Here is a 19990-nt window from a genome sequence, read left to right as displayed (position 1 = left end):
TATGGGTGATTATGGAGTGTTTGAGGTGAATCAGCAGCAGATCGGTGGGGGAACAGTAAGAACTAAGGTAATTCACAAACACACCCTGGTACTTCCTACCATATTCACTAACAGCATCTGATTTGAGCTCACCAGCATATTGATGTTGTTCCTACACAGTGACTGTGTTATTATATACAGCTGGGATCTACTCTATACTGAGAAGAGCCACAAGCAGTCAAATAAAGGGTTTAATGAAGCTGCACGTTTTTTTTTTATATCATATATTTTATGAGTCGCCTTGTAACGACAACTCTGAGAACAGAACGCCTGCGATATAATGGTTGCTTTTACAGCAGAACCAAATTAGTCATGTTGTATTCTGGGTTGCTAGTGTCTCTTTTACCATGTAGGTCTGCAAAACTTAGTGTTAACATATCAATATGGAGTTTAATAAATCCAACAGTTATCTTTTGTGGGGCTATTTATGGTTGTGATATAAAATGAATAAATGGAGCAGACATAGTAGCTTTTGGACCAGACAGCCACTGTCTATTCACTGTATTCACTGGATGATTGTTCCTCTGAACCTTTTCAGTTTCATTTTTCTTTTTTCTGTACTTGAGCAAATCGATGGAAGCTCGTTGCATTCTCATTCTCAGTTGACATAGAAAACAGGCCCTCTGAAACAAGGTCTTAATTTAATGCCGGGCTTTTTGGCAGAGACTTGATGCTTTTCAAACCAGCTTATGTTTTCCATCAAACTGACAGGCATGTTCCTGTCGAGACGGCTTGTTGCACAACGTCTCCCACCCGCTTTATCATTGTTGATGATTCTATTTTTTCTGCAGGAGCGTTGGGAGCCAGTGGGATGTTAGCTGTGGCTGAGACAGCAGGAGCGACTGAAGGAGCATGGTGAAACACCAACCCCTCCAAGTCTATGAGCGCCAGCTGTGTTTGTCATGTATCACTGGGATCTATGGGTGCAGATGGAAGCGCTATCAGAGGTCACATGATAACACCACCAAGGTGAGAGGGAGCTTGAGCCCCCCCCCCCTGCCCACCCTTTCTTTCTTTTTCCCGAAGTACATAACATTTCACTTGGGAGGACAAGCTTCTCCTCAAAAGAACGTTTAATTTTTCCTGGATGGTTTGTAGATTTCTCACCTTTACTATAGAATCAAAACTACTGCTTGGTGATAAGACAAAGTTGTTGGCCTATTTTTAAACAACCCTTACACTCTTTTATGTTATTTAAGGGAAGCTAAGCGGTTCAGCTGTTGTCGGCTCTAACGTAACACTAAACATTGCATGAAAAATTATACCCGATTGACATGATTTACTGCTCTCATAATAAGGCATATTAGATCGAAGATATTAAATACTCCCCCAATATCACCTGGTTTAAAAATATTTTCACTTTGACAAAATATGCAGTACAATTTTACAGTTTCTTTGAAAAGTACTAACAGATTTGAATTTCAGCCTGAACAAGGTTGGACATCATTCTGGAGGAAATTATAATCTGAAAAATGTGGCAGGAATTCTGTATATTCAGCCACTTGAAGTCAACCCTTTTGCTTCAGGGTTTGCAGAACAGAATTTCTTTTTTTCACTTTTCTTTGCAAAATCCCTCAAAGTCACTAAGTTTTGATGGAGAGTGAATCGTGGCAGACATTTTTACATTTTGTCACAGGTTCTGAGTTGGATTTACGCCTCTTCCAAACCATTTAATAGGCTTTGATTATTAATTGGTTTGGAATTAATAATCAAAGCTGTTGAGTGTTTTCTCTGCTTGAAGGTTAAATTTCTGCCCCAATCTTTATTTTTTGCATCCTAGAACAGATTTTCTTCCAGGACAACTCTAAATTTAGTTCTATCCATCTTTCAATCAGCTTTGACCAGCTTCCTTGTCCCTGCTGAATGCAAGCATCGCCGCAGCACGATGCTTTCAACACCATGTTTCACAGAATTTTGAATCTCTAGTGACCAGATCACCTTCTTCCACTTTGACTTTGTCCTCTACATGGTTGCTGTAACTGCACAGTGGACTTCTTATTGTTTTTGTTTGTTTTGTTGTGTTTTTTAACAAAGGATTTCTTTCCTCCCATTATCCATGAAGGCGGGAGTGCAAAACTAATAATTATTATGTCAGCAGATAGTCTCACCCATATTGTTATGCATCACATAAAGAAGAAAATCATGACTCCAGGCCAAAAGTGTTGTGTTTAGCTACCTTTATTTAGCATCATTCAAAATCTATTGTAACATAAATATTGATAGGAACAGTGAGTGTTTAGGGAGATACTGTAGATTTTCCAAAAGTAGCTATAAACTGGCCTCTTCTAGTTGACTGTGAAGTCATCAACATATTTACACCGCAAACCTTTTCATTCGCTGATATTGTAACATGACTGACCTGTGTCACATGCATCACGCATTTGGTTCCTATCAGATATGTATTATATTTTTCTTATGGCGTAGTTGTGCACTTCCTGTGAGAGGCCCATTGGCTGAATGATCAGTTCCGTTATTGCTGTAATGACAAATGTCAGGAGAACAGTAGGAAAGAGGTGAAGCTGTGTCTATTTTCCAATGATTATCTCTGAAGATAATTAGCTGTGTACACCCTCAGCTGTGTGCATGGACTCACATCAGGTTAGGGATGAATGAGACCTGATTATGTTGTCAGGAGGCTTCGTCCACAGTAGTTACACAGCTGGCCTGCAAGAGAGCTATGGACTGATACAACTGTTTGCATCTAATTACTGCTATTGAATACCTTGTTTTATTTTGTTCTGTGTATATTTTACGAAATTGCTTAGGGAAATAAATCTCTAAAAGCTACAAAGATTTGAAGTCATAGTAGTGTTCATAGAAGACGAAAATGGAAGATTTTATTGTTAAATAATAGATTGCACACTTGGGATGGTGTGGATGTTGTGCCCATTTTTTATTTCACGTTAAAATTTTCATAAAGCAATGTTTCTCCTCTACAAATGATATTGATGAAGGATAACTTTCTTTAAAGGTAAGAGCTGGAATGGCTGATTAAAGGGCAACAGCACTTTCTAAAAGGATTTGCCTGAGAAATGTGACTGACTCTTTGGTCAGCAGTGTTTCTCCAACAGTTTGTGTCCACTGTCTCTTTGTTTGCCATTTGCTGTGTAGATGGCAGCCAGTGGACTCTAGCTCTTCCATTGCTATTTGGGGTTTTAATTTGGACTTCTGTCTAATCTTTAGGAGCAGCAATGTGCACAGAATTTACGGCTGCATGATATTAGAAGATCTTTGCTGGAGATTAATATGGGTAAATCTTGCAATGATGAAAAAATTTGCTAATTTTCTTTTGGCTCTTCCATCACTGTCTGACCGTTAGCATTTTGGCCAATGTTCATGTCAGCTGTGAGCATCTGCTGCCGCGGGGCTCTGTCCAACTGGCTAAATATTACATGGAGATGAAAGGAAACAATTATTACTTTCCTGACATTCCTTTGGAGTAGGAGTATTGGGCACAATTTGTGATGTACTCTGCTGGCCTATACTCCTCTCTGTTATTTAGGGAATGAAAACTAACTAGAGAATTGACTTTCTGCAGGTTATTTCCAGGTAACCTTCTCAGCTGACAGTCCAGCAGCCTAAACAAACCACATTCCACTCATCCTCACGTCATTTGTTTTCTTCCATCTTTAAATGTTATCCTTGTTTTCATTTAAAATAAAGAAAAAAAGACAACTCTTTGGACCATGAGGCAAAACAAGCATGCATTTCTTGTAGCAAGAGGAGTTGCTGTGACTGTAGTTTGCTGTTTGAATTTGTTTCTGTAAGTGGAGTTGGTTCAGGACTTTATGGTATTTGCAGCCTGCCAGTTTACCTTCTGCACAGACATCTCACCTGTCTTTATCTATAGACATTATAAACAAAAGGTAATGAATAATGACATTGATGGCTGATCCTTCTCAAGAATTTAAATAATTAAATCATTAAAGCTGAGATAAAAATGACATATTGCTGTTACATATTTAATTTATTCATTAGATTACATTTGAAGGTTTGGATCCTTTGTGGTTGTGTTTTCTGATATTTGATGCTTGACAGGATCCAACATCCATTTGTCCTGCCTTCTTCCTCTGCTATTTAGGAAAGGACACACAGGTTATGTTGGTGCAATAAACTCAATGTATACAGAGGTGTGTGCTCTCCAATGCACTCGGGTACCGGCGTAGATTATTTATTTATACCCACATGCCATCCTGTAGAACAACAAAAACCTTGGACATAAATAATCATCATGTCAATTGGTGATTAAGCTCAATCCATGAAGTCGTTGACCTAGAATACATCTAATTTGAGCAGAAAGGACACAGGCAGGTTTGAATCCTTAGTTTTACCTGACTTTTTGAAACAACTATAACTCAGAACAAATGTAAAAAATAAAAATAAAATTCGGCTTCCGTTATGGTTGAAATCTGACACCATGTAGATCTGTTTCCTATCCCAAGTGGTTATCTTTCAGGCCAACTGAAAAATGCTGTGTGAGCATTTTTGTGCTCATCCTCTGCTTTGACAGCGTGTGTCTTCTGGAGTGCAGGGAGCAAACAGTCAGCTAGTGCAAACAAAGTGCAGGCTGTTTCTTCCCACTAGACTCAATACGACGATTTTTCTTTGTCTTGTTTACATGCCCTCCAGTGAACTAACGGTGTTTCATGTAAAAATCATTAAAAGTGCACAAAAGGGACTTTAGTCTTGTTTCGATGCTTTCAGTAATCTTTAAAAAATTATAAATTAACTGTTACCTGCTGATTCCAATATAGCTTTAATTAAAAACTGTTAATTGTGAAAATAATTTATCTGTATGAACTGACTGACTTGCTACTGAGAATGGATCTTGGCTCAAGCTGAAGTGACGTCATTCAGGACAGATTGGTTAAACAACCTGGTAAGCAAACTGTGCCCAATCAAGGGGAGGTATCATGTACATGTAACTCTACCTGATTCAATCCCAGAGGCGTGAGAACCAAGAACCTCATGTTGAAACTACTGCTGGACTCATTCATAATCTATAAGTGGATTATACAATGTCTTTTTTTCTCTCTCTCTCTCTGTCCACTGTAGTGATACATTCAGACCGAGCAGGTGTCGGTGGTGCTGCTTCTTTCTGTGTCCAAGGTGCTTTGTAGGAAGAATGCTCACGTCATGCAGTGCAAGCCGATCTGGCCTCTCAGTAATAATTGAGAGAATTTCCATTTAGGCACACAAAGGCTTCAAAAATAGGAGCAAAGTTTCCCAGCCTTCAGTGGACATTGAGCTGGTCTTCATTCACTCTGTTTATTGATATCCAATCATCTTTTAATCATTTTGTTGCTGTTCTGAAAGTCACACTATGCAACTTTTGCGTCGTTTGTAGCGTCGTTGTAAAGTGGCTTTACAGCGATGTTAGGTTATTTAACGAGAAATTTCAATAAAATACTTTTTTGTCACTTGGACATGAAGCTACTCTGCAAGAGATTTCGATTCAGTAACTTCAACTGAAACAGATGAGAAGACCTACACTTTTTGTGGAGAAAATTATCGTAATAAAGATTTGGCTTTGTTGTAGTAACCATAAACTGTAATTGCACTACTCAATGTACTGTAACTGGTGCAGGACTCTGATAGTCTGCAGTAATAGATTTCTAACCAAAACGAAATTTTTTTTCAAATGCATGCTATTTTTTGTGACTTTTGTTTGTTGTTATAAAAACCACAAGGAATTGTGATAAAATTGCATATAACTTTGAAAAGAAATGGCATTGTTCAAAGTCTTCACAATAAATTAAGTGTTTAGTAGCATCAATTTGCTTTCGTTTAAAGCTAAAAATCATTATTTTACTGGTAAAATAAGTTTATATTCTTATAATATCATATTTGTCATTTTGATTGAGTAACACAACTATAACCCAGTGAAATTAGCTAGTGAGTTAGGTGGGGTATCTGCTTAGCTGACATATTATCTTCAAAGGATTGAGGAGTTTTGCTCTTTTAGTTCCCACAAAATGGCTATTTCTGGAATGATTAGAAATGTTGAAATTTAGCTTTTCTCTTAGCAAGGAAAAGGTATTGTAGCCCTTCTCAGCCAGCTGATGTACAGTAGGCAGCAGCAGATGAGAGGAAGCCTCTACAGCTCTCTATCTGGCATCTTAATAAAATAAATTGACATAAGATGATGTGACAAAATGTTTTAGCAGGTGTTGAAACTGTAGCTTATTTTAATACCAAAAATATCCACTTTAATCACCTTTACCACTTCAGGTAGTAACCCATTTTAACTATTATACCGTTCAGGCTTGTATTGCTTGGAGCGGATCATGTCGGCCCAGGTAGCTGTAACTTTATCTGAACATCATTGAGGCCCTGAATATTCTCAGTATTACATGTGTTGAGCAGTAATTAAACGACGGCTTCACCCTCTGAGCATAAGGAATGTCCTGTGATTGCAGGACCTACATATTGAGTTAAGCTTAAAAAAATTTTATTGCATGAATATTCACCAACAACTGTAAACATGGAAGAAGTTCACTTTACTGCCATAGTTTCCAGATTTATTATTACTAATAAGAGCTAGAAAACTGAGTTGGTCAGCCTTTTTAGCTGCTGACCATGGCATGTTGTCTGGAATGCGGCCTAGATTCCTTCTACTCCATACCGTGCACAAATCAGTTACCTTTTCTTATATGTGGTGTCATGGGAAATATATTTAATATATATATTTTTAAATGAAGTTGGGTATTGAGTTGTTGGATTCTTTTTTTTTTTTACTTTTTAAGATGTCAAGGGAAGCGGATTACATTGTGTTCATAGTTGTGCAGCTGAACTCCAGCCATGCAGGACAGCTTTCAAGATACCAGGGATTAATCTGGATATGCTCAGGAATGTGACAAGTGACACGTTCTGCTTCACATAAACTATCTGCCTGTATTGTATAAATTGAGATTCAAGGGCATCCCAGGGTGTTGGTATGTTAGGGAATGCAAACAGCATGGAAGCAAACAGCTGCCATGCTATGTGCTTCCTGTGCAGCAGCAGAAAGGGAACTGAAATGAGATGATCAGAGAGGATGGCTACAGTTAGCATCTTTTTACAATGAATGGGGAAATGTTCATCTGTAATATAAACCTGCTGGTGAACATAAAGTCCTGTTGTTGGTGTAAAAATAATGTACTAGCCTAGAATCAGAAGCATTGATGTAGAGATGAGCACACAGAAACAGTATTACTGCTAAATGTAGGAACAATAAATTAAAGCAAATAATACAATATGTGCTAACACATGTTGAATTGTCCTCTTTTTCTTTTATCATTCTTTGTTGAAGTGTGGAGGTCTTTGCTAAAACAAAATTAGCAGAGCTCTTTTTCTTCATATGTAACCTCACACACAGATCTGTTCCAGCTAAAATCTCTTCCTAAAATAAAAGATTTGTTCTTTGAGTTTCCATGTTGACTGATACCTAAACCATAAGAGCATTGCTGCAGACGCATAGCCCCAATCCAATAAGCTTCTTTATTAAATGCAGTATTGCAATCTGCTCTACTAGACTGAGTCACAAAAAGACAAATAGAGATATTCAGACAGGAAGTCAAGGAATAAAAGTAATCTCACATAGCAGTTTATTATATGATCATGTTGGTGGTCCTGTGTTGTGGCTCCCGGACGCCTTAAAACATCACTTTGTTAGACGAGATTAAAAATGTAAGGCCAATGTTGTCTCACCACCAAGACAACTTCTGTTTTAATAAAAGAAGTTTATGACAGTGGTAAATTTCCCCAGTTGAAGCAAGCGTTTGGTTTTGAGAGTTTATTACTTCAACATACTTTAGTGTTAATTTCTTTTTAGAAAGTCTTTTTATACTTTGCCTGTGTGAAGCACTGGTGTGGTCCAGTTTTTAGGATCATTACCTCAAACCTTATAGTAAGAGAGCACTTCTGTCCCTAGAGTTAGAGCTGCTCGATGTATCGCAAATCTACCATCATTGCAATATCAATGTATTAAATTGTCGAGGGCTGTTTTGGAGTGAAATAATTGTGGGCTAATAAATATGCTGTGTATGTTTTTTTATTTGTCTTTAACGTCGGTGCTAATAAGACCCACAGAAATTGAACCTATTTCTTTTGCATCCTAGTATTTGTGATTTAAAACCTTATTTTTTGATGACCTGAATACAGTTTTATCCCATAATTTTGTTTAAAAATCAGAAGCACGGTATATATTTCTGCCTGCATAAACTCTTCTTTACTGTTCAAATGCTTGTTGCGTTCTAATAGACCTGTGTTGTCGCTCTGTCAGGGCCATGCACAAAGTCTTGTGCTGGAATAAAAGCCAGTCATGCAGAAAGTTGATGTGAAATCAACAGGGCAGATCAAATCATGTCAGCCTGATTGAGCTTCACTGTAGAGTGCGGGACAAAAGAGGAACAGAGAACATGAGAGCACATTACACACAGCAAAGTGTTTGTGGTCATGCAGAAATTAAATAAGAATTAAATAAGAATAATAACATCAGATTAATCTCACAGTTTTAACTCTTTGAGACCAGAAATTTATTTTTTTATAAATATATTTGGATTTTTTTCTTTTCATTTAACTTTTTATGTTGGGTCTTGATAAAATTATAAATGATCAGAACTTTTTGTGTAAATATGACCAGACATGGTCAGTGAGCTGCATGAAGGTGAGGGAGGTTACAAAACTCAGTAGCAAATTAACATTTTGGAATCACTTGTTCTTTATGATCATTTTAAAGCTTTGCACATATATTTTGTGGTGGAGGCATCAATCATTTTGGAGGGTGCTTGGTTACTGTAAAAATACCAGATTCCTTCTGTGAAGGCCATTTTAGATCAGTTATTCAAATTCAAAAAATAATTTATTGATCCCATAGGGAAATTAACATTTTATGTTACAAAATGCATTAAACAGATATTCTCCAAATCCCAAAAATATAGCAAGCGGTCTAGAAAATATCGGTATAGTTTTGACTGGAGCGTCACAGTTCCCCAGTTGTCCTCTGTCTTTATCCAGAGGGCTGCTGCGGTGGGGCAGGGGGGACCAGAGAACATCGTCCTCTACGGGCCAAGGTCAGCTGTCCCAGGTGTTTCCAGTAGTGATTAAGGATCATGGGAACTGGTGTCAGTGCATTCTCATCAGGGAGGTTGTCGCTCAGTTTTGTACCAACAGAGACCTTGGCAGCTTCCTATAACAAAAACGGTTTTTTTTTATCATAAGACAGTCTTTCTTTGGAATGTAATGTAGGTATGGTATTTGTTAAGCTTCTTTTTGAAAATAATTGAAAAAATGTTCTTCCTAGAATGGACTTTTCTACAAAATTATTTTGGTAAACAGGACCGTGCGGCTTTATGATTACTAAAGGTATGAGAATAGCCTACAGGGTTAAAATTACCTTCTTTATGTGACAATTTGTGGCACATCTTCAAAAAAACTACTTCCTTTTTTTCCTATGAAACAGTCGCAGCATTTAACCACAGGCGTTCTCTCATTACCTTACCTGAAAGTGGAAGTGAGAGGAAAATATTTTTTATTTATTTTTTACAATGAGATAAAAACATGATTAAACACTGATTAAGATTGTTCCAGAAAACCTTCAGATTTTTTATGATGTAGAATCTTCAATCACAGTACTAGAAAAATGTGTACATTTTTTGTTGTAACAGTAACTCACTCCACTCAGACACAAAAACATGCACAGTTCTGGTATTGGGAGCAAAAAAAGCCGGCTAGTCGGACTCTGTCACCTGGGAGTTTCCTCAGCTGTCTGAGGTGATAATGATCTGATCCTTGACCCTCAGCAGAGATGTGTTCATGCAGTGACTTTATCTCAACATTGCAGACAGGGTTGTCCCCCTAAATATGCAATCTGATAGGATTATAAATTAATTTGGCAGATTTCCGAATTCACTCTGAGTGCTCAGAGTGAAATGACAGTCTTTTTTTCTGCTGGTAGAAAAGGTCGAAAGGTTACTGCATTATACACATTAGGTATTGTAAATAAATATGTCTGCCCTGCATGCAGGTATCTATTCTATCTTAACCCTCACCTGAGTTTTTTTTTTCTTTTTACGTCCGAAAATGTGGTCCATTTAAAGTTTTTCATGGTACAAAGTGCAAGAGTGACGAGGACAGCAATTAGTCAGGGCAGCATGTGAAGTTATTAAAAGTTATTTCATTATAATGAGCAGAGCGTAGAAGGGAATACTCTCAGCAGAGGTCGGTTATCAGACTGACTTCAGGTTCTAATCAGAAGAAAGTTAATAATTTAAAGCCTTGCAATACCTCTGCTAAGTTTAGTTTTCTCTGTGCACATCTCATTACATCGTAATTACTATGACGGGATATATTTTACTTTTTTTCCATTAACTGCACCATTCAGACATTTTTGTGGTTGATCTATAATCATAGAGTTTGGTGAAACTCTGACATTCAAATTTACTTTCAAATCTATTAATGACTAACTTTTTTTTTTTTTTTTTTTACTTTCTGCTGAAATTAAAAATGTACCTGATTCAACAGAGTTTTTATAAGGTGATAAATGAAACCATTTTTCAACACAGCTGGTGTTTCAGAGTTGTCACTTTCTGTATCGCAATAAAGCTCTCCACATTAGATGGATACATGTCGCTATACAGATAAAACCCAGCCTAGGAGAATTACAGTGTCTTATTTACTTCTTAACCTGAAAACTTTGCTTTTTTTCATACCTGAAAATGTAATGTGCTTCATATGAAAGAATATTCAGTATGTGTCCATTGAATATATTGAAAAGTAAGTGGAAGCTGTATCCAACTTTCCGTTTGAGAGAAAGAAAACACTCATAATATATCACTTTATCATAACACAGGAATCTTTAGGAGGATTACTGCCATGAATAATATCTACTTACATTGTGACTAGAATGAGAATCTAAAATACCAGATTCCACATCGAGTGTGAAATTGGCAGATTCCAGTGACCGTCCGAATTCTTGGGGTACCTTCAGTAGCATTTGTAAGATAAATTACCATCCACTACATAAAGGACTGATTATGTGTGGGTTTTTTTCTGTTTGTCAAAATATAGTGGGAGCTGCTGTGGTCTATCATCCTCCTTTTCACCTTCTCTCTGCTGCTCATCTGGTCCTACTTCTGGTGGGAGGCAGACAACGACTACAATGAATTCAACTGGTGAGTATTGCGTCGACACGGCGACTGCCGCTCCATGTTTACTAGGCTCAACTTGAAGATACCAGGCTACCAGCATATTGCCCTGACTGCGCACATTCTGGTCATACTTGTTGAGTTGTTGATTTCCTAAATCAGGAGTTTAATCTCTCCTCATCCTTAATCTGAGCAGAGACCACCCAGGCCTCCATAGATTACAACATTACATAAGAGAGATGGCTCATCCAACATTTCCTGTACTCAGCCCCACTTTCTTTTGAACAAACACAAGTTTATAGGATAATATGCGTGCTAGTTTGTGCTTGTAACACAACATAAGCCTTTGTATATAAAAAAGCAGCTTTATACTGTTTTTAGATGTATTTTGATGGTAAAATCATGTATTAATAAATCTTCATGTTCACAAAGTTACTGGAAGATTAAAAACCAAAAAATGGGACAAATTCATTCAACTCCAGACTGTTAAAATTATATTCTGATTTGTCACATGTGGGCTGTATATATTTTGTCTTATAACTGCACATAGTTTATATTATTAGATATTTTATATGATGGTGGAAAATGGTTTCTGCTCCTACATCTTTTCCCATCCCCCATGCTTCCACTCTCAGGGACATCTGCAAAGTAACTTCTAATAATGTCCTTTCCCTGTATTGCATTTTTGAGTATGTATGCCACCTCATTGTTGTAGTTGAGTAATTATCTCACTATTTACCCGGTCTTTTTTCTTTTTCTTATTTATTTTTTCCTGTTTCTTGTTTCTGAGTTTCCCAAATTAATGCCAAGTATACTTTCAACAGCAGTAACTAGTTTGTTTACAGATACTAATCTTGCTCGTTTTTGTTTTTTTAGTAATGTTACTTTCTTTTTTCTCTGCAGATAAGTAGAGCAATAACATCTCTGCTTCCTTATTATATATTCTGATATGATGTAGCTTCAGGGAGACTCAGAGCCCATCTGCAGAACAAATGCATTCACAAGAGGCCTTGTTCCTCCTAAATCACTGATAAGGCTTTGCATGTGATTAATACTTCTAGCTGATGTGGCAGAACTCCCGCCTGTGCCTTTTTTTCTGCAGCTGTGTGTGTATTTATATACAGTGTCACAAAATGTGTGCGCAAAATGTGTTTATCCTATATGTATTAACATATGTATTAACATATGTGTGTGTGAATAATTGGGGATGGATAAAAAATTGTTCATAGACTAGTGCTGCTTTTTTGTTCCCTAATTAAAGCTTTAAAAGTGACAAAAAAATAGTTGTCAATTTTCCATGAAATTAATAATAACTGTGATTAAGCCATGGCCTCCTGAGTGTTATAATTTGCTTGTCAAAGTCTTAAAGGAACCAGTACCCCTCTAAAATGAGTCACTGTGAGTTTTTTGGTCTTTTTAGCACTATTTAAAATACATATAACTCTGTGATGGTATCCACTCACAGTCTCTAAAATCTTGTTGAAATCTTATTATTATTGAAAGTAATTGGCTCTACTTTCTTTGAATCCAGGCTTATTTAAATGTGGCAGCCGTGCCTGAAGTAGAAAAGTAATCATGAACCTTTTAGGACTGACGATTTAATTAAAAAGAGAGGAATTACCTCTCGTTTCTTGAACTGTAGTTTAAATACCAGCATCTCTGGTTGTACAGTCTGAAGGTGCATTAGTGGACATGTCATGGGTAATATTTATATCTGTAAACATGTCAATAAGGCTAAATCACATCTGATATGTTTGAAAAATTGTGTAATGAGAGCTTTGAACAATATAGACTTCTAGTGTTGCTCTGGGTCTAAAGGGATGTAGAAAAGGGAAATAGTCAGATTTTAGAAGTTCAGTTAGCTCAGTGTCTTAGGGCAGCACAATATACTGTAGGTTTGTCATTGTCACAATTTTACTGGAAGCAATATCAATATATAATAGCATTGCTTGCATTTTCATAGATAAGTGATTATTATAAAAGTATCATCCGTTCATGCCAGTAATATAGAAGGTGATGCTTATTTGAAACAAAAGCAGCCATGCTTTAAGCTGTTTGTTTTAAGTCATTACGAAACTCCAACTAAGTTGTTTTCTTAACAAAACAGCAGATGTAGCCAAATAATTTCATAAAGCCATGTTGCAGAGATGGAAATGATGAAGTCCCCATTCTTTCCAGAATGTATATAGTCTAGATTCTACCTGGGGTTTATTTTTGCAATAAACTTCAAGCAGAAAAATTTTACCACTATTTATGTTTACAGCAGGTGATGTCATCATCGCAACTAACACTAACAATATAGTATATAGCATGTTTTCCTGACATTGTGCAGGTCTAATCTGTTTGTCCATCCAGCCATAAGGATAAATGAATTGATGAATGGACATCAATCATTGGATTACATTGAATACAACCAAACCATGTATTTTTCATGGCTTTTATTGTTTTTTTTTGTGGTTTATGAATGATTATTAGAAGAAATATTATGAAATTTCTTCTTTCTGTAGGTTCCTGTACAATAACTCTGGGGAGTGGGCTGATGGAACCGTTCCCATCCTAGCAACAACTGCTGCTGGATTCACCTACATTGCATTTTTAATGGTCAGTATGTTCTCACAAAGAATGCTTTGAACTCATCAGAAGGCCTAGCTAGGCACATTCAAATTACTGCATAATACTGATTTCTAAACTGTACTTTGTGTGATTGTGTCTTGTTTTTGCACTTTTCAGGTTTTAGCACTTTGCCATGTTGCACTTGGGCAACAGTTGAATTTGCACTGGCTTCATAAGGTAACATGCCAACAAAGTGAGACTTTGCAAGTGTGTGTTTGTGTAACTACAAAAAGCCTTGAGGTGTAAGGGGGTGGATAAATTTTGCATATGTTTATCGGAGTTGTAACTAGCTTAGGTTTGTGTTTTTTATCTTGTTTTTGCAAATGTTTTTATTTATTGCTGGTCAGTTCAATTCATTCTGAACTGAAAACCTGCAGGCGGTTAACTAAATAAAGTTACCAGACACTGTGCAACAATAAAATGTATCCCACTATATTGGGTTATTCTGTAATTTTACTAATAATTATGTTTTTTTTTCTTTGTTTATTTCTCCTCTCTCTGCACAGATAGGAGTAACTGCTTCTTTACTCACCACTATTGTGGGGATAATATCAGTCAATCAAACATGGACACAAGAGTGGGATATCATCCCCATCTCCTTGCAGGTTAGACACAAAATTTCCAAAGCCTTTGTTGATGATTAACGTAGAGAGGCTGATAAGTTTTAGTAGAGGCAAGTTTATGATGCAAAGTCTAGGGAAGATAATTCTTTTATGTATGCAGCATTGCAATTAGCAGTGTAATATAATACGTAATATTAAATGCATGTCAAAGTGATCCACATGTTTCTCTTTTTAATATTTATCAGATTAATAAAAATCTGACAGGTTCAGTGTTGAAACCACAAGTTTATGTACACCCAAATAAAAAGAAAATTTTTTCTTTCTTCCTCTGAAATTAAATCAGAACAAATGTCTCTTGTTTTAGGTGGATTATAATTGGCAAAATTATTTATATGTGCTATATGCCACAGTAATGAAAGAAATATGGCAGACGTATTGATATTTTCAAAGTCAGAATAATTACGCTAAGCGATGAGGATGGTAATTTCATGACTTTGGAAACTTCTGATTAACGGACACATTTGGGTTAATTGGAGACACACCATGCCAGGACACACTGCTTCTTTAACACAATGGGAAAGTCAAGAGGAGCTTCACAGTTCCAAATCTGGCGTATTCTTTGGAACAATTTCCAAACGCTGCAATTTTATCCAAGTATAAATAAATAAATGATGAAATATCCAATCATGGGACTGCTCAGATTAGTTCTGTGTCCCAGAGATGAATGTATTTTGGTCCAAGTGCAAATCAAGACAACACAGTCACTGTTAAAGATCAGTTGTTGACTGATCTGGGAAAGTGTCTGGGAGTGGGAGAGTCTCCAAACCTGACTGAGTTGCAGTGGTTCTGTCTGGAGGAATGGACCAGAACTCCAGAAAACTATTGTGAGAAGTTTGTGGAAGGAAACTCAAAAATTTTGATCCAGGCAAGGCAATGCTATCTAATACTGAGGAAATGTATGCAAACCTTTGGTTTTCAAGACATTTCTAAACACATATTTGCCATATTCTCCCTGTCATTGTTGTGGTATTTAGCAAACAAGAATAACTTTTGTGGGCGTGCTGTGGTGACGTAGGGGATAGCGCCACCCATGTTTGGAGTCCTTGAGTCCTTGACGCGGCCATCGCGGGTTCGATTCTCAGACCCGGCGATATTTGCCGCATGTCTTCCCCTCTCTCCTTCCCCTTTGCTGTCAGCCTACTTTCATATAAGGGATACTAGAGCCAACAAAAGACCCCCTGGAGGGGAGAAAAAAAAACTTTTATAATTCTAACTGACTTAAAACAAGAGAAATTAGGTCTGATTTAAACTTTATACAGTATAAAAAAAGGTGCTTAAGTATTTTTACTTAATGTATGTAAACTTTTGCTTTCAACTGTATTAGTATATCCATGTCAGATTGTGTACTACAAGTAACATTTGAAGTGGCTGCCAAAACTCCTTAGTAAGTGTGGTCTTTTAAAATTGAGTGTCTTTCCAAATAATAGGTTTTAGCGTTGCCAGACTGTGTCACTGGTGTCTTGGCTCGAGATAATGACTGTTATTTTGTGCCTGTGTATCTCCTTCGACTTGGTTTCTTGTCCTTTTCTCTCTTACTTGTTTTGCCTCCATTTGTTTGTATCCTGTTTTCCATTCAGGCTACAGGTCCATTCCTGCATATAGGGGCTCTTGCTGCAGCCACAGCCTTGTCATGGATTGTTGCAGGACAAGTTGCCCGTGCAGAAAAAACAAGTATGTTTACCTTTGCTGCATGTGAAGTTACAGCACCCTCCACATGTATTAAACTCGTAAAAATTTGAGTCATTCAATTCTGTAGCGCAGAATCCTTAAATCATAAAAGTCAGTCTAATTTAAATGCTTTTTGTGAAGTGGCTAAGATTAATGAATCATTTTTAGTGCTGCCGGGTGTGTTAGCAGCTGGCTGATATCCTTTCTGCATGGAGTTTGCATGTTTTGCCCAGGCATGTGTAGGCTTCCTCTGGGTACTCCAGGTTCCTCTCAGTCCAAAGATATGCATTTTACTTAGTTTACTTAGAAGATCTGACTGTAAAATTGCCTTTGAGAATGCGGTGCATGGTTGTTTATCCTGGGCAGATCAATTGTTTTTAAAATGTATACTTTAAGTTGATAAGAACTTTGGGAAACTGCTACTTGGTTGTAATTGCCACAAGAAAATACATATTCACCTAAACCTGCACATATCTACAGACAGAGCAATAATTAAAACTTTTTTACAACCATCTGAGATTATGTCCACAAGAATACATCTCTTTTATTGAGAATCTTTTTACATATTTTTACCAGAGGTGTCAGTATTTGTAGAGTTGCAATGTGTTTTAATGCAATAAAGTGATATGACAGTCTGAGTGCTTCTCACACACACACATACACACAAATGCTGGTGAATGATTAATTAGGTGTAGACAGAGGCCAGGGCCTTCATCCATGGTGGGTGTGATAAACATTCCTCCAACCTCTTTTTCTCCCCAGAGATGAAGGTTGTTTTGTCCTTGAGTCTCGAACTCATTTTGAAGACTTGCAGCTCTGACAGTTTGTTCCTAGCCTTGTTAATATTGGTGCCTTTATCATAAAACTTGCTGCTATTGCTGCTGAGATTTAGTGTAGTCTATGTAGCGATTTCCTAACTGATTGCCAAGTAGTATTGGAGGAAAACTTTCAACTTTAGTGTGCAACTTACAAACTAAACTTTGTAAGTTAACAAACTTTAGATAACATGTATAACATCTGTGCTTGTATGTTATCTATTTTGAGATTAATTCTTTTAACTCAATTACATTCTTAGCTTTCATGGACTAATGATACATTTCACATCCATCAAATAGAAAGCACCCATAATCAAAACGTACCAGCAGGTCATCTGAAAGGTACAAGGTTTAAAAAAGCGACTCATCAGTGTCACAATTGTTCAGAAGTATTGCCTTTTACTGTAATGACTTGAATACTTGCTAAATATTTACTTTCAGCTTTTTAAAGAGTACCTTCACATTGGACTTGATGGTTTCACTCAGACTCTATGAGAGAAATTAAAGACTAGTAAAATGGATGTTGAGTCGTTCTTTATTTTCCACGTTTTAAGGAAACATTAAGAAATTAGTTCGGTTATCTCACATGGAACCTGATGTAATGCACAGCAGTATTTGAAAATCAAAGATGTGAGGGTGGATGAAGGCCATCCACGAGTCTCCTGTGTGTAATAGGAGTTGGCCACTCGACCCTGCCCCGGACCTGACCTTGAAACAAATACTTTCTCCTGTGCATCTGTGTAGGTTTATGTGGGAGCCCACATTCACAGCCTTAATCGCTCGCTCACTCAGAGCTGGATCCTGAGTGTCATCATTTTGGCTGCTGTGTGTAGCTGCAGTATAATAGTCAATATTCACAGCAACCTCTTCCTACAGTAGCTAATCTTGGCACACAACACAGAACAAAACTACAGATTGTTGTTCCACTCTGGTTTCTGTGGAGACTGAGGAAAAATTTTTGCAGCATGCAAATCAGTAACTTTTGATGGTGAATTCTGGTGTATAGAGAGACCAAGGCTACAGTATCTTTCAAAAACACTTCACGTCTCATGCAACCACACATTTTGAATCATTTTAGTGAGATTTATGTGATAACAACACAAACATCCAAAATCATACATTTTCAAATTTTTGTGCTAATTGAGTCTAAAGTCCAGTACATTAAAATTTGTCATTGTAATGTGAAAAGGCTCAGAAGATGTAAATGCCTTTACGATGCACTGTAGCTGTTCTCCTCCATGTTAACAAGCTGTTTACTGTATCTTTATGCCTATGTACAGATATGACAGAGATATTTGTTTCCTTATCTAACTCATGTGATAAATGCTAATATTCCATACCTCTAAAAATAATCTCTTTATTGTCATTCTATGGATACCATCTGTAAGTGCTTGTTATGCTGTCTGCCAGTCTTTCAGGTGGTGGTTGTGTTGCTGTACCTCAGTGTGTTACTAGGACTCTACGTTCTGCCACTTTATATCTCCTCCCCCTGCATCATGGATCCCAGGACCCTTAAACCACGGCCAGAGGTGTTTGGCCACCAGGGAGCCCCCATGGTGAGTCCATTCAATTTTGGTTTACAGAATGTGTTAAAAGTAAAACTAAGCCCTCTAATATCTCATTTTTTCACATCTTTTTTGGTATATATTATTGTTATTATTTTTTGGTTTAACTACATTAGCTTCTTAATTAAATAAAGTAGCCAACAAATGTATAATAAGGAGTTGTTGCCATTCCTGGTCTACTGAATAAATTGTTGTTATGCTGTATGAGAAATGTCTAAGTGATTGTACATTTCCTGTGAACAGATTTAATATCCAGTGGAAATGTTTTTAAGATTATGTTGAAGGCTCAAAATATCACAAAAACTTAATTTCACATTCGACACCTCATGGATTGATTTATTGCTGCAGAAGGATTTATGTCTCCGGCGTGCCAATGACTGCTCTGCAACACAAAAACAAGTTGCTAAAACTAGTTCCTCACATTAGGACACACCCTGCTTTCTGTGGTATTTCTGCAAAAAGAGATCGATCCTCGGTGGAATCTAAAATTAGGAGTGCCTCTGCAGGCCTGGGAGATTAAAAAAAGGCAGCTCACATCACAGGACTCAGTTTCCCAGAATGACTCATTATTGATTGCAGCGGCATTCCTGCCCCGTGCTTCACAGCCAGTAGCTGACTACTCCCAGGGTCTCAAAGGGAGGGGCAGTTCTAAGTGATGTTTTAGTATCGATCAGAACATTGACCTGAGTTAAAGAGCAATCCACAGCACACATTCCCATATGTTCACTGGAGGAAATGCATGGAATAGCATGGGAACAATTAGATTTTCTGTTGTTTTTTGCTCCATGCCGTCAACTAAGACATGACCTACTTGTAATGACTTCATCTTTTTTGCCGACTCTGTGTCCAGCTTGCTCCAGAGAACACGCTGTGGTCGTTTCAGCGAGCTCTGCAGATGAACGTCACTGGACTGGAGGCTGACGTAGCCATAAGGTACACACTCAAAATGATCGATACACAGCAGTACAATGAAACCACCAAATAAATATCTGCTGAGATTCCTGTTCCCCCTGTTTAGGCTCCATACATGGTAAATGGTAAATGGCCTGTACTTGTACACCGCTGTATTTAGTTGACAGGACTCCGAAGCTCTTCACACTATATTCAGGCATTCACCACAGAAGTGGTTAGCTACATTGCAGCCACAGCTGCCCTGGGGTACTTTTACAGAGAAAGATTTTTACCATACTTGCAGATGATCAAGTATTAGCAAAGCTTTAAAGAGTTAAATAATCCAAACTAAAGTTGAAATTGAATAGTCCTTCTGTGATCAGAATTACTAAGGTAATTATGATCATATCTATTAAAGATGTATATTTACCAGATTTCAAATTAATTTTCTTTATGATTCTTACCAAGATCAGTCTTTCCATGTTAATATAATATTGTGTGTGTAGGGGAGCAGTCATTACATAAAAATGTTATGTTTCTGAAATTTCTTTGCTTAGTTTGACCAGCAGAAGAAAGCAATTAGTTACATTTACTACAAGTACAATTTGTCTGTATTTAGTAATTTTTTAGGTATTTCACAAAACCTCAAC

The 19990-nt window shown here is 37.2% G+C and overlaps 1 protein-coding gene across 5 annotated transcripts in view; it reads left to right on the top strand.

Moving 5' to 3' along the window:
• Window positions 1-19990, top strand: part of gdpd5b (glycerophosphodiester phosphodiesterase domain containing 5b) — a 36664-nt gene that overhangs the window by 9537 nt on the left and 7137 nt on the right. For all 5 annotated transcript variants that reach the window (XR_003599093.1, XR_003599094.1, XM_028045475.1 and 2 more), the window contains 8 exons: window positions 831-1008; window positions 11089-11192; window positions 13673-13766; window positions 13896-13955; window positions 14285-14383; window positions 15979-16072; window positions 18295-18440; window positions 19300-19382. Coding sequence is in view for 3 of the 5 variants with exons in the window: in XM_028045475.1 (XP_027901276.1) it covers window positions 892-1008; window positions 11089-11192; window positions 13673-13766; window positions 13896-13955; window positions 14285-14383; window positions 15979-16072; window positions 18295-18440; window positions 19300-19382 (797 nt within the window). In the remaining 2 variants the exon portion in view is untranslated. The remainder of the gene's footprint in view (window positions 1-830; window positions 1009-11088; window positions 11193-13672; window positions 13767-13895; window positions 13956-14284; window positions 14384-15978; window positions 16073-18294; window positions 18441-19299; window positions 19383-19990) is intronic.

Source organism: Xiphophorus couchianus, chromosome 18, assembly GCF_001444195.1.
Source record: "Xiphophorus couchianus chromosome 18, X_couchianus-1.0, whole genome shotgun sequence".
NCBI lineage: Eukaryota > Metazoa > Chordata > Actinopteri > Cyprinodontiformes > Poeciliidae > Xiphophorus > Xiphophorus couchianus.
Note: the sequence above shows the minus strand (reverse complement) of the source record. Positions and strands in the feature narration are given on the sequence as shown.